Source organism: Oryza sativa, chromosome 7, assembly GCF_034140825.1.
Source record: "Oryza sativa Japonica Group chromosome 7, ASM3414082v1".
Classification (NCBI taxonomy): Eukaryota; Viridiplantae; Streptophyta; class Magnoliopsida; order Poales; family Poaceae; genus Oryza; species Oryza sativa.
In genome coordinates, this window is record NC_089041.1 from 20,023,876 (window position 1) to 20,037,998 (window position 14,123).

General features: G+C 45.8%; 1 protein-coding gene across 1 annotated transcript; it reads left to right on the forward strand.

The window, feature by feature from the left end:
* The first annotated feature begins 7,510 nt into the window (after positions 1–7,510).
* Positions 7,511–8,626, forward strand: LOC136357439 (uncharacterized). Its single transcript, XM_066312698.1, has 2 exons — positions 7,511–7,784; positions 7,938–8,626. The coding sequence occupies exons 1-2, from the start codon at positions 7,511–7,513 to the stop codon at positions 8,624–8,626; spliced, it is 963 nt and encodes a 320-aa protein (XP_066168795.1).
* Positions 8,627–14,123: the final 5,497 nt, after the last annotated feature.

The following is a 14,123-nucleotide window of genomic DNA, read 5'->3' on the forward strand; positions in this document are numbered from 1 at the left end:
GATGTATGATAGGATGATGATTCTTGTCAACAAGATTAAAGGACTTGGGAGTGAGGACATAACAAATCACTTTGTGGTCAAGAGACTTCTCCGTGCATTTGGTCCAAGAAATCCCACTCTTGCATCAATGATACGGGAAAGGAAAGACTTCAAGAGACTCACCCCAAGTGACATTCTTGGAAGAATTGTGTCTCATGAGATGCAAGAAGAGGAAGCTCGTGAAGTGAGACAAATGGTGAAGAATGTCGCCATGATCAAAAATCAAGAAGTTGCTTTGAATGCAAAACAAGAAGAAGAGTCAAGTTGTGAAGAAAGTGAAGATGAAGAAATGGCTTTTATTGTCAAGAGATTCAAGCACTTTCTTCGCAAGAGTGGCTATGGCAAAGGGAGGAAGGATGATGACAAGGGAAAGAGGCAATCAAAGAGAGCGTGCTTCAATTGTGGCGAATATGGCCACTTCATTGCCGATTGTCCCAAGTCAAATGAAGCTAAGGCTAAGGGAGGCAAGAAGAAGCCGGAACGTGCTCATGTGGCGGAGGCACACATGGCGGAAGTGTGGTACTCCAGAGATGAAGAAGATCCCGAGGTCAACCCCAAGCCCAAGTCAAAAGACAAGGTTGAAGGAGAAGGTGGTGTTGCTACCGTCGCCTTCAAGTCATCCTCTTCAAGCAAGGAGCGTCTCTTCAACAACTTGAGTGATGACGACGACGAGTCCTACCACTACTCTTTCTTCATGGCCCAAGGCCACATGGTGATGACTCAAAAGCCATCTCAAACTTCTCTTGATGTTGATTCTAGTGATGAGGAAAGTGATAATGAATTAGATGATGTGCTTAAGAGCTTTAGCAAACCCGCTATGCAACATTTGGCTAAGTTAATGAGAGCTTTGGATAGTAAAGAACAATCACTCAAAAGGCAAGAAAAATTGATTATTCTTGAGAAGAAAAGAAACCTTGCCTTAGAGGAGAGCTTAGCTAAAGAATGTGCTAAAAATGAACAACTTGCTAATGAGCTTAATTTGGCTAATGGTTCTTTAGCTAGCCTTAGGGATGTCAATGAAACTCTTCAAGAAAAATTTGCTAATTTAGACAAAAGTCATAAAGATCTTGAAGTTCAATTTGACACTCTTTGGAATAGCACCTCTCAACCAAATGTGGTTTCTAATTCTTCTAACTCTTCTACTAGCAATGGTTGTGCTAGGTGTTACAATATTGATTTGAACTCTTATGCTACTAATATTGACGCTATGCAAGCTCTTAAGAAAGAGAATGAATGGTTGGGCACATTGGTGAAATATGGATGCATGAAGACATACTATTCAAAAGATGCCCTTTACAAGACCATCACCGCTCATCCTAACAAGGATGGGCACGGGCTCGGGTTTTCGGGTGGAAGTCCTGTGTCTAAGCGTGTGATGGTAAATGGGAAAGAATGCTTGATGTTAATGAGAGAAGGTAAAGCTCCACAAGAAAGTGAGGTGACTAGTCTTGTGAGCCGCCAGGGACCCGGAACATCCGGACAAACCGGGCGAAACCTCCGGGTGGGAGTCTCTGTCTCTCAGAAATTCCCACCAGGAAGTTCCGGCCGGTTTGCTAGGAAGTTCCGGGCCAATGGCCGTGCACAAGACATGTCCGGAAGTTCCGGGCATAATGCCAGGAGGTTCCGGCCAGATGGTCTTTACTATGATTCATATGTAATTTTCAAAAATTCAGAGGGCAAAGTGGTTGCTTATTTTAATGGGAATTAGAATGATGAGTACCGCACTTGTGTGTGGGTGCCAAAGGCTTTGGTAACTAACATCAAGGGACCCAAACTTAGACAAGTTTGGGTTCCTAAATCCCAAGCTTGATTTCTTTTGTAGGCATACTCCTCCGGTGGTTCAAGTTGGGTTGTGGACAGTGGTTGCACCAATCATATGACTGGAGAGAGGAGTATGTTTACAAGTTTGATGAGGAGAACGAAACTCGTGAGAATATTGTGTTTGGAGATGATGGTAAAGGAAAGATAATTGGTCTAGGTAAAATTGCCATCTCCAATAATCAATCTCTCTCTAATGTTCTTCTTGTCAATTCATTAAGCTACAATTTATTATCCGTTTCTCAATTGTGTAAGTTGAGTTACAATTGCTTGTTTACCGATGAGGATGTGACCGTCTTTAGAAGGGATGACTCCTCCGTTGCATTCAAAGGCAAGTTGAAGGGTGATCTCTATCTTGTCGATTTCGATGTGGATAGAGTGAATCCGGAAGCTTGTTTGATTGCTAAATCCTCCATGGGTTGGCTATGGCATCGTAGACTAGCCCATGTTGGAATGCGGAATTTGGCAACTCTCTAAAGGGGGGACATATCCTCGGGCTCACTAATGTCACATTTGAGAAAGATCGTGTGTGTAGTGCTTGCCAAGCCGGGAAACAAGTTGGGAATCCACATCCTATCAAGAACATCATGACTACAACACGCCCTCTTGAGCTTCTACATATGGATTTATTTGGGCCCGTTGCTTACATAAGTATTGGAGGTAACAAGTATGGTTTTGTTATTGTTAATGATTTTTCCCGCTTCACTTGGGTGTATTTTCTCCATGACAAGAGTGAGGCTCAAGATGTCTTCAAGCGCTTCGCCAAGCAAGCCCAAAACCTCTATGATCTCACCATCAAGAGGGTGCGAAGTGACAATGGAGGAGAATTCAAGAACACTCAAGTGGAGGAATTCCTTGATGAAGAGGGAATCAAGCACGAGTTCTCCGCCCCCTTATGATCCTCCTCAAAATGGCATTGTTGAGAGGAAGAACCGAACTCTTATTGAAGCCGCAAGAGTAATGCTTGATGAGTACAAGACTTCGGATATCTTTTGGGCGGAGGCCGTGAGCACCGCATACCATGCCATCAATCGCCTCTACCTCCATAAGATACTAAAGAAAACTTCATATGAGCTCTTGAGTGGTAAGAAACCTAATGTTTCGTATTTTCGTGTCTTTGGGAGCAAATACTTTATTTTGAGTAAGAGGCCTCGCTCATCTAAGTTATCACCTAAGGTGGATGAGGGATTCTTACTTGGCTATGAATCAAATGCACATGCCTACCGTGTCTTCAACAAAACCTCTAGTATTGTTGAAGTTACAAGGGATGTGACATTTGACGAATCTAATGGCTCCCAAGGAGAGCAAGTTGTTGTACATGTTGTAGATGATGCGGATCCTAGACAAGCAATTGGTTGTAAGGCTATTGGAGACATACGACCAGTCGAGACGCAGGATGACCAAGAAGATAGGGATCAACCTTCGTCATCGACATCCAATAGCCCTACAACAAGTCAAGAGTCAGTTGACCCGGAAGTTTCGGGACCAGATGATCGGAACCTCTGGACCTCTCCAGGCCAGGAAGTTCCGGGTCCATCTGCCAGAAAGTTCCGGGCAGAGGACAGTCAAGGCGTGCCTACGGCACAAGTGGATGGGATTGATGCCGAGGGCACTGTAGAGCATCCTGATCAGGCTCAGGTCCCCTCGGTGCACCATCCAAGAATACATCACACTGTCCAAAGAGATCATCCCGTCGACAACATACTTGGTGACATAAGAAAGGGGGTAACTACTCGTTCTCGTGTCGCTAACTTTTGTCAACACTATTCGTTTGTCTCTTCTTTGGAACCAACTAGGATTGAAGATGCACTTGGTGATCCGGATTGGGTGATGGCTATGCAAGAGAAGTTGAATAACTTCACTCGCAACCAAGTATGGACATTGGTGGATGTCACATCCTGATTTTTGTCTTAGGATTTATAAATTATTTAATAAATTATTAATAGAATTTATATTAAATGTTCTTTAATTTACAAGTGAAGTTAAATGTGGGAAATAAAATTTCCTAAATATAAAGCATGGACGGATTTAATTTTTATTAAATTCTCCATGGTTAATTATACTCTCTGGAATTTTCTCGGATTTTTCGGAGCTCAATTATTAATTTTAATCATACAAAGAACAGTTCAGTAATTATTTGATCAATAATGATCTAATTATAATTGTTAAGTGCTTTTCTTGTTTAAAATCCTTAAATTATAAATTGTTGTTTAAAAGGAATTATTAGAAATGATTTTAAAAGCTTCAAAGAGAAGATCTAATTTTAATTTGCTAAATCTCAATATAAAAATGAGCTAGATAAAATTTTATTAAATACTTTGCTTGTTCCTCTATTTTCTAGAATTTTCTGGGAATTATTTGAGCAAGGGAAGTATTTTTAATAATTGAAACAACATTTCACAAATTGTTTTATTTAAAAAAGTTCAAAAAACCCCTCCCTAAGCCGTTGGGCCGAATTCGGCCCAATACTCTCTCTCTCTCCCGCGCGGCCCAAGCCGGCCCAGCTCAGCCGCCGCCCCTCCTCCTCCAGCCGCCGACATGTGGGGCCCACATGTCGGAGGTTTCTTCAACCTCCGGCCGGCCTCAGGCCGAGCCCGAGTCGGCCGACCGAGCCCCTCTTCCTCTCCGAATCCGCATCCAATCCGGTCCTTTTTCTTCCGTTTGTTTGAGGGGTTTTTATCCTCTCATCCTCCTCTATCTTTTCCCTCAACAATCGGAGCAAGAGGTTGAGTATTTTATCCGAATCGAGTTCGTTTCGATTTTATCCCCAAAAACCGAGTTTAGATTTTCCCGAAGCGATTTCTTGCGGGAGGAGTCCGATCTCTTCAATCCAAGGCTATAAATAGGACCACCTCATCGCTCTCTTTCGTTTGCCCCCTTTCCCGAGCTCTCTAGTGCGCCGTAGAGTCGCCGCCACGCCGAGTTAGTCGCCGCCGCCGCCGGCCGATGTCCAGCCGCGCCGCCGCGCCGCTCCTGCCGTCGCCGCCGCTTGCCGCCGCCGCCAAGAGGTGCGCCGAGGAGTGAGGAAGCCCGGCCGCCCGTTCCCCTTCGCCGTCGCCCACCGGAGCTCCGTCGCCGCCGTTCAACCGAGCCGCCGCCGCCTCTTGCGTCGTCGCCGGCCGTCGTCGGTTGTCGTGAGACGTTTTGGTGAGTACCATCGGGTTCGTCTCGACGTCCTCTACGCGTAGGTGCCCTTGGATAGCCCGGCCGATCTCTCTATCGCCGGCGAGGTCGTCGCCCGTGTCATGCCGGTGATGATGACGTCAGCATGACGTCATGGTTCCTCTTTTCCAGTTTTTTTTCTAATAGATTAAATCTTCGGAAAATCATAACTAAATAACCGTAGATCCGTTTCAGGTGGTTCAAGTTGCTAAATTTTTCTAAAATAAAGATCTACATATTAAAATTGTCCATAAATTGAATTAAATTTATTTAATTCTTTTTAAATGGGCTTTAATTAGATTTAATCTTGTAAAATTCATAATAAATTCATTTGAAGTCGGAATAAGGCCGTTCAAGTCTCATAATTCATCTAAAATCATGATCTACATGTTTGTTTACTTTATATGTATTGTTTATTTGGTTTTTATTAGTCTTTTTCTTCGTTTTGCGTGTTAGCTTGTCGTTTCCGTCGTTGCGAAGGTTCGTGAGTGCGTCGGAAGTGATCAAGAAGATTAATTGAAGATCGGTTATTGCAAGGCAAGTCACACAGATCCTAAACACAATCCTTTGAGCATGTTGATCCTATATTTAAATTCTCTATTTATTTCAACTGTGCATTTATTTTCGAATGTCACTGGGTGGTGTGAACCTATTCCTTTGTTATGGCCAATTTGCATTGGATGCCCTATTCCTTGATACCTTGGGTAATAAATTGATTAGCTTGAACCTTATGTATTGGTTTGGTTCAGCTAAATGTTATATATATAATTGCTTAGCAATGCTTAGAAACATTAGCTCACTAATGGGATGAATCATATATACTACATTATTATTTATGGTTATATTTAATGGTAGCTCACGATGGTTAATCGTGTTATGATAATTAATTGGTAATTAAAATATGATTAATGGTGGGTTGTGAGCACATGGTTTTGAAGGTCGTGCTCATGGCAATTAAGGACCGGTTCGCGAGCTACTGTTGTGAAACATTTACCGTGCCAACCACAAGCCAGCGTGGGCAACGGCTTTATCTTTTGTATAGCGTGATTCATTATAGTGCGCCAGACTGAGAAGTGGCGAGAAGTCCATGGGGGTCGCTGGGGAGTCCATGCCTTGTTTATAAGGGGGTGATTATGATCCAGGAAAGGTGCGCTGTAATGGATTATGCTGTGCAAGGGGTATTGTCACAACTCCTTTCCGAGGTACCGTGGTGGTACTGAGACACATGGTGACATGATGTGGGGTTGTGTCTTGTGGGTACAGTGGTACACCTCTGGCCAGAGTAAAACTATTCGAATAGCCGTGCCCGCGGTTATGGGCGGGTTGAGCAATGTTTTTCGTGATTAGTCTCACACCTCTCACAATAATTATGGATGTAATAACTGGTAATAATTTGCTTAGCTCCTGGTTTGGAGTTAGATCTGTTCAGCCGGGTATGGTTGTTCAGGATGGTTGGGCCTGTACAGCATGGGTGTGCTGTTCAGTGTTGATTAAAACTTCTGATTAATTAATCTACTGTTTTACTACTCTTAACTCTTTGCTAAATGCTGCTTTCGCAAATGAGCCTATATTATGCCATACTTTGGAATCCTTGTGCACTTGCATATTTGCTGTGTGGCTTGTTGAGTATGTCATATGCTCATTCTTGCAATAATCATCAAACCTCAGTTGAAGATAAAGGATCCAGAAGGAGAAGACGTTTGGCTTATACCCCAGTTGAGCTGCCTGTGGGAGTGGAGCCGGAGCTTCGCTAGATTTTATTTTCCGCTGCAGTTTTCTTCTTGATGAGGATTAAGTGCCTCATAAGTAAGTATTTATCGTTTTAGTTAATTTGATGAATCTGTATATTAAATTGTCAGTTTGTGTACCTCGGCTGATTCCTGGACGAGGATTTTATGCACAAATAAGTTCGGAAATTATTAGTGAATTTCTGGGCGTGACAAGTTGGTATCAGAGCCATCTCAACTGTTGGATAAGCCAAATGGTCAAATTTTAAGGACGAATTTTTCCGACAAAAATGATTTGTGAAAATTTCTCCTTTCTTCCTTATCTAGAATTCTTTACAAATTGTTTCATTGTCTACTCTCTTCTCTCGTTCAACTTGAGTAGTTCTGAAACTAAACTAGTGGTTGAAACCTGAAGACGCCAATGAGGTCTACTGATGGAGGTTAAGTAAAGTGGATCGAGGAAGGACCAAAGTGCCCAGATGTCAAGATGGAATGAAGTTGGCATCCTGCCTTAGAACCTATCCCGCCAAAGTGTCTTTGAAGAATAGTTAGTAGGGTAGAACGCTGTTGTTTGCTTTGTGTGTAGGTATGGTTGCATTCCCGTCATAGATGTAGTCCAGTGATGAGCGTGCAACTGTACTAGGTTGTTTGCTTAACCAACTTAAACAATATAATGGTCTACACACATCAGATCAGTGTTAACCTGGTTAAGGTCTTGTCTTTAGTGTAACCTCTCTCCTTCTATCTTTTCTAATCTGCAACAGATGGTGAACACTCGCGCCAGTGGAAGTGGAAACAATAACAATGAAGAGAACCCCACCCTTGCTCAAGTGCTGGCTCAACAGACCCAATTGATTAACATGTTAGTGCAACAAATGCAGAACCAGCAAGGGAACAACAATGTCAATCCTCCGCCGCCGCAGAACAAGTTAGCTGATTTTCTTCGTGTGAGGCCGCCTACCTTCTCTAGCACTACCAACCCAGTGGAAGTAGGTGATTGGTTGCACGCTGTTGAGAAGAAGTTGGAACTGCTCCAGTGTACGGATCAGGAGAAAGTTGTTTTCGCTTCACATCAGTTGCAAGGATCTGCTTCAGAATGGTGGGATCATTTCCGGATGAACAGAGCAGAAGGACAACCAATCACTTGGGCGGAGTTCACTGAAGCATTCAAGAAGACACACATACCTGCAGGTGTTGTTGCTTTGAAGAAGCGTGAGTTCCGGGCACTTAAGCAAAAGGATCGTACTGTGACGGAATATCTTCATGAGTTCAATCGTCTAGCTCGCTATGCTCCAGAAGATGTGCGTACTGACGAGGAAAGGCAGGAGAAGTTCTTGGAAGGTCTGAAGGATGAACTGTCAGTTATGTTGATCTCTCATGACTATGAGGATTTTCAGGAGTTGGTTGATAAAGCAATTCGACTGGAAGACAAGAAGAACAGGATGGACAATCGTAAGAGAGGAAGGATTGTTTTCCAGGAGGCACAGGATAGTAGCCAGAGGCAGCGTATCAAGCCACTCCAAATTGGTGAATCTTCTTCCGCTGGTCAAGAACAGTCACAACAGTTGAACATCGGTGGTGAGATCAACTCAGAGACTAATGCAAGCAATGAAGACAATGATGGGCAAGCTACTCAATCAGTGTCATTTCAGCAGGATCAGTCTCAAGAAGATAACAGTAGTGGAAGGGAGCAGCAGGTATGTTTCAGCTGTTACAAGCCAGGCCACTTTGCAAGAGAGTGTCCGAAGTCACAGCATCAGCAGCCGCAAGGTCAGATCAACAACATTGTCGTCACAGGAGCCAATGCAGTGCCAGTTGCGTCTTCAAGAGTTGTGTCTTCAAGTGTTACAACTCAGCCACCAGTTTCAAAGCGGCAGTAGTTTTCTTTAAAGCCTTAGAATAATTATCGGAGTTATGGAATAAGATAGACTGCAGTTTACCTATGCCCTTTTCTTTCTAGCCGTTCCGAATCTCGGGACGAGATTCTTTGTAAGGGGGGTAGATTTGTCACATCCTGATTTTTGTCTTAGGATTTATAAATTATTTAATAAATTATTAATAGAATTTATATTAAATGTTCTTTAATTTACAAGTGAAGTTAAATGTGGGAAATAAAATTTCCTAAATATAAAGCATGGATGGATTTAATTTTTATTAAATTCTCCATGGTTAATTATACTCTCTGGAATTTTCTCGGATTTTTCGGAGCTCAATTATTAATTTTAATCATACAAAGAACAGTTCAGTAATTATTTGATCAATAATGATCTAATTATAATTGTTGTTTATAATCCTTAAATTATAAATTGTTGTTTAAAAGGAATTATTAGAAATGATTTTAAAAGCTTCAAAGAGAAGATCTAATTTTAATTTGCTAAATCTCAATATAAAAATGAGCTAGATAAAATTTTATTAAATACTTTGCTTGTTCCTCTATTTTCTAGAATTTTCTGGGAATTATTTGAGCAAGGGAAGTATTTTTAATAATTGAAACAACATTTCACAAATTGTTTTATTTAAAAAAGTTCAAAAAACCCCTCCCTAAGCCGTTGGGCCGAATTCGGCCCAATACTCTCTCTCTCTCTCCCGCGCGGCCCAAGCCGGCCCAGCTCAGCCGCCGCCCCTCCTCCTCCAGCCGCCGACATGTGGGGCCCACATGTCGGAGGTTTCTTCAACCTCCGGCCGGCCTCAGGCCGAGCCCGAGTCGGCCGACCGAGCCCCTCTTCCTCTCCGAATCCGCATCCAATCCGGTCCTTTTTCTTCCGTTTGTTTGAGGGGTTTTTATCCTCTCATCCTCCTCTATCTTTTCCCTCAACAATCGGAGCAAGAGGTTGAGTATTTTATCCGAATCGAGTTCGTTTCGATTTTATCCCCAAAAACCGAGTTTAGATTTTCCCGAAGCGATTTCTTGCGGGAGGAGTCCGATCTCTTCAATCCAAGGCTATAAATAGGACCACCTCGTCGCTCTCTTTCGTTTGCCCCCTTTCCCGAGCTCTCTAGTGCGCCGTAGAGTCGCCGCCATGCCGAGTTAGTCGCCGCCGCCGCCGGCCGATGTCCAGCCGCGCCGCCGCGCCGCTCCTGCCGTCGCCGCCGCTTGCCGCCGCCGCCAAGAGGTGCGCCGAGGAGTGAGGAAGCCCGGCCGCCCGTTCCCCTTCGCCGTCGCCCACCAGAGCTCCGTCGCCGTGTCACGCCCGGAATTTCTATCCAAAATTCCAAACGCTTACATGTGTGTGAACCCTCGTCCAGGAATCAGCCGAGGCACACAATAACAAATTGATAATAGAGTACAATTATTACTCTAATTAATACGCGAATAAAATGTCATTACAGAGGTAGATAGTTCCTCTCAATCAATAAAGATCTAAGCAGCGGAAAATAAATAAACGGCGCAGACGGCTCCACTCCACAGGCAGCTTGACCAAGGCTACACCTAATCCTCCACACCATCAGCCTCATTGTAGAACTCTTCCTCTGATGAATGATTGCAAGGTGAGTATATGACATACTCAGCAAGCCACGCAGCAAATATGCAAGTGCACAGGATAACAAAGGATGGCATAGTAGGGTTTCATTTGCAAAAGCAGCATTTAGCAAACATTTGAGAATTTGAGAAAACAGTTAAGTAATTAAACAATATTAATCCAACGCTATACAACATACCCTGTTGTATAGGCCCAACCATTCTGAACAACCACCCCGGCTGCACAGTTCTATCTCCAAACCAGGAATATACCATTCCAAACCAGGAGCTAAACAAATTATTACCAGTTTAAGCATCTTTTACAACGATGAGAGGTGTGAGACTAATCACGAAAGACATTGTTAGACCCGCCCATAACCGCGGGCACGGCTATTCGAATAGTTTTACTCTGATCAGAGGTGTACCACTGTACCCACAAGACACAACCCCACATCATGTCACCATGTGCCTCAATACCACCACGGTATCTCGGAAAGGAGTTGTGACAATACCCCTCGCATAACACAATCCACTGCAGCGCACCTTCCTGGATCATAATCACCCCCTTATAAACAAGGCATGGACTCCCCAGCGACCCCCGTGGGCTTATCTCCGCCACTTCTCAGTCTGGTGCCCCGCAATGAACCATGCTATACAAAAGATAAAGCCGTTGCCCATGCTGGCTTGTGGTTGGCACGATAAATGTTTCACAACCGAAACTCGTGAACCGGTCCTTAATTGTCATGAGCACGACCATCAAAACCATGTGCTCACAACCCACCATTACCAGGTTTTAGTTGGCACATTAATTAATTAACTAATCACGATTGACCATCGTGAACTATCATTAAACCATCATGAAATAATAGTGAATCATTAGTTATCCCGAATATGTGCTAATGTTTCTAAGCAGGGCTAAGCAATTATATCTAATATCTAGTTGAACTAATATAAATAAAGCTCAACTAGTCAAATTGTAATAACCCAAGGTATCAAGGAATAAGGTAATCAAGTACAAAAGGGCCATAACAAAGAATAGGTCAATTCCACCCAATGACATTCGAAAACAGATGCAATAGTTGAATAGAAACAATAGCTTTAAATAGGATCAACATGCTCAAAGGGTTGTTTGGGATCTGTGTGACTTGCCTTGCTGGCCTTGGAACTCTTCAAACTCTTCTCCGGCGAAAACGGACTCTCCGGAAACGACGGAATCTAAGCGGAAAAGAGCAAAATCACCAAAACAGCACATAAACAAACATGAACAGTACATGTGGATATTTTTAATGTGTAGATCTCAATTTTAGAAAAATTTAGAGACTTGAACCAACTAAATCGGAGCTAAGATGAATTAGTTATGAATTTTTAAAGATTAAATCGGATTAAAACACTTAAATCGGTTAGAATTGAATTATGACGCAATAATGAATTATTTTTAAAAAGGAAAAGAGGGTTTATTGCGTCAGCGGGCTAGGGTTTGGGTGGACCGGGCGCACAGGCGGCGGTTCACGCGAACGGACGGCCGAGATCGATCCATCCAAAACGGACGGCCGAGATCGAACGGTCTACGACCGGCTCACGGCGGACGACCCTGATGACGTCAGCAATGACGTCACCGACAGCGGCGGCGGCTCGGCGGAGGAGATGGCTCGAACGGCGCACGCTCGCCGGCGAACGGCGGCGCGAGGATGCAAACGGAGGGCACCAAGACGAAGAGGACAACGCGGCGAACTCACCGGTGACCTAAACGGCGGCGGAAGACCAACGGACGGCGACGGCGACGAGGAGGAAGCGGCGGGAACCTTCGGGTCAACGACGGCGATGCTGCTCCGGTGATCTCCGGCGACGGCGAAGGGGCGGACGAGGACGGCGACAACTTGGCGAGCACGACGGTGGTCTTCCCGAGCGACGGCGACGGCTGAAACGACGGCGGCGCACGGCTGGAGCGGCGGCGGCGACGGCGAAGCTAGGGCACACGGCGCTAGAGCGATTCCGACGACGAGAGGCGAAGGCAAGGGTGGCGACGGGTAGAGGAGACACCGGGGGTCCTTTTAAAGGGGCTAGGAGGCGGCGGCAAAGGCCCACGGCGGCCGGCGACGAGGAAGGAAAGATCGGGAAGAACGAATCCGAGACAAACTCGAATCCGACGCTTTCCAAAACGATTTAGCCAAAGATTCCAAAGGAGAAAAGGTAGAGGAGATCCCGAGGATCATATCCCCTCTATCAATTCGGCCGGAGAAGGAAAGGAGCGGCCGGATTGGAAAGCGGCGGCGGCGGCGGTGCGCTAGGGTTTCGGCCCGAGGAGGACGACGATCCCGACAGGTGGGACCAACCTGTCAGCGACAGCGCGCTTGCGCGGGCGGCTGCGGCTGCGGACTGGGCCGGCTGGGCCGAGGAGAGAGAAGAGAGGTTTTGGGCCGACTTTCGGCCTAAAGCCAAAAGAAGACTTTTTAAAACCTTTTTCAATTTAAATTATTTCTTAAATGCAATTCCATTTATTAAAAATACTTTCTTAGCTCAAATAAATCCCAGAAAAAATCTAGGAATTATAGAATTAAGCAAAGTATTTAATGAAATTTTATCTGGCCCCATTTTATATTGGAATTTATTAATTAAAACTAGATCTTCTCTTCAAGACTTTTAAAATTATTTCTAAAAATTCCAATTAAACAACAATTTATATATTTTGAATTTTCAGGGCGTGACACGCTGTCACACCCCGAAGTTTTCCTCCCAAGCCAAAATTGTAATTTTTATAAATGACCCTAAGAAAATGCTGGTGAAATCAGGAGAAAACCCTATGAAAGTAATGCAAATAATAATCGGATTTGACATGTGGAATTTTTCTTGAGTTCTACATGTCGAAACTCATTAACAGGATTTTTAGTGGAATTTTCAGAGCTCTAGAAATAATTTTAACCAATTAAAATTGAGCAAGCAATATTTTAATTCCAGGGAAAATCCTTTTTCCTTTTTCTTTTTCTTTTCCCTCCCTTTTTCCTCCTTTTTCCGAATGGGCCGCCGGCCCATTCCCTCCTTCCTCCCCTCCTCCTTGTTGGGCCGGCCGCAGGCCGAGGCCCAGCCAGGCCGCCCCGCCGCCTCCTCTCTCGGGGTCGCCGACAGGTAGGGCCCACCTGTCGGGTCCTTCCCCCACCTCCCGCCGATCTCGCTCGCACCGCCGCGCCCGCAACCGCCGCCGCGCCCTCGCCTCCGCCTCCTCCGGGCCACGTCGACCACGCCCGCGCGTGCGCCGCGTCTCCCGCGCCCACTCCCCTCTCTCTCCCGCCCGCGCCCGCGCCCGAGATGGCCGGGATTCGATTTTCGAATCCCGCCTCTCTCTCCTCCCCTACTCCCCACGTCGGCCGGCGATTCCCGCCTCTCCCGGCCACGTCCGGTTCCCTCTCCCCCTATTTAAGCATCGCCGCCGTCCCCTCTCACTTTTTCCCCATTTCGCCGCACCCTCTCGAGCCTCCGATCGCTCCCGCGCCGTGCAACGCCTTGCCGCCGCTTTTTTCCGCAACTCCGGCCGCCACTAGCCGCCGTTAGGGTCGCCGCCAGGCCGCGCCGTCGCCGCCGTCGGGTTCGCGTGGCCGAGATCCACCCCGTCCACCCCTCCTCCGTCGAGGTTCGTCGCCGGAGCCCTCGTTCCCTCGCACTCGGGTGAGCACCACCTCCACCGCCGCCTTCGGCCATGGTTTCCGGTCGCCGTGGTCCATCTCTCTCCCTCTAATCCCTCTCCTCTCCTTCCTTAGGGCACCCCGAAGCTCGTTCGCCCGCCGACGTCGTCCTTCCGTGGCTTGCCGTCGCCGTTCGCCATCGTCTTCCTCCGCGCCGGCCACCCTCGGTGAGACACCCTCCCCTCTTTTCCTCTCCCTCTCCCTCCTAGCCGCCGCTTTAGCGCCGCCGCCCGTTCGTCG

Excerpts from the sequence above, each read along its gene's own strand:
- LOC136357439 (XM_066312698.1), top strand. The coding sequence starts at position 7,511 with ATGGTGAACACTCGCGCCAGTGGAAGTGGAAACAATAACAATGAAGAG. Across the intron at positions 7,785-7,937 it reads GAAGTTGGAACTGCTCCAGT|GTGTTGTTGCTTTGAAGAAG; the intron begins GTACGGATCAGG and ends ACATACCTGCAG.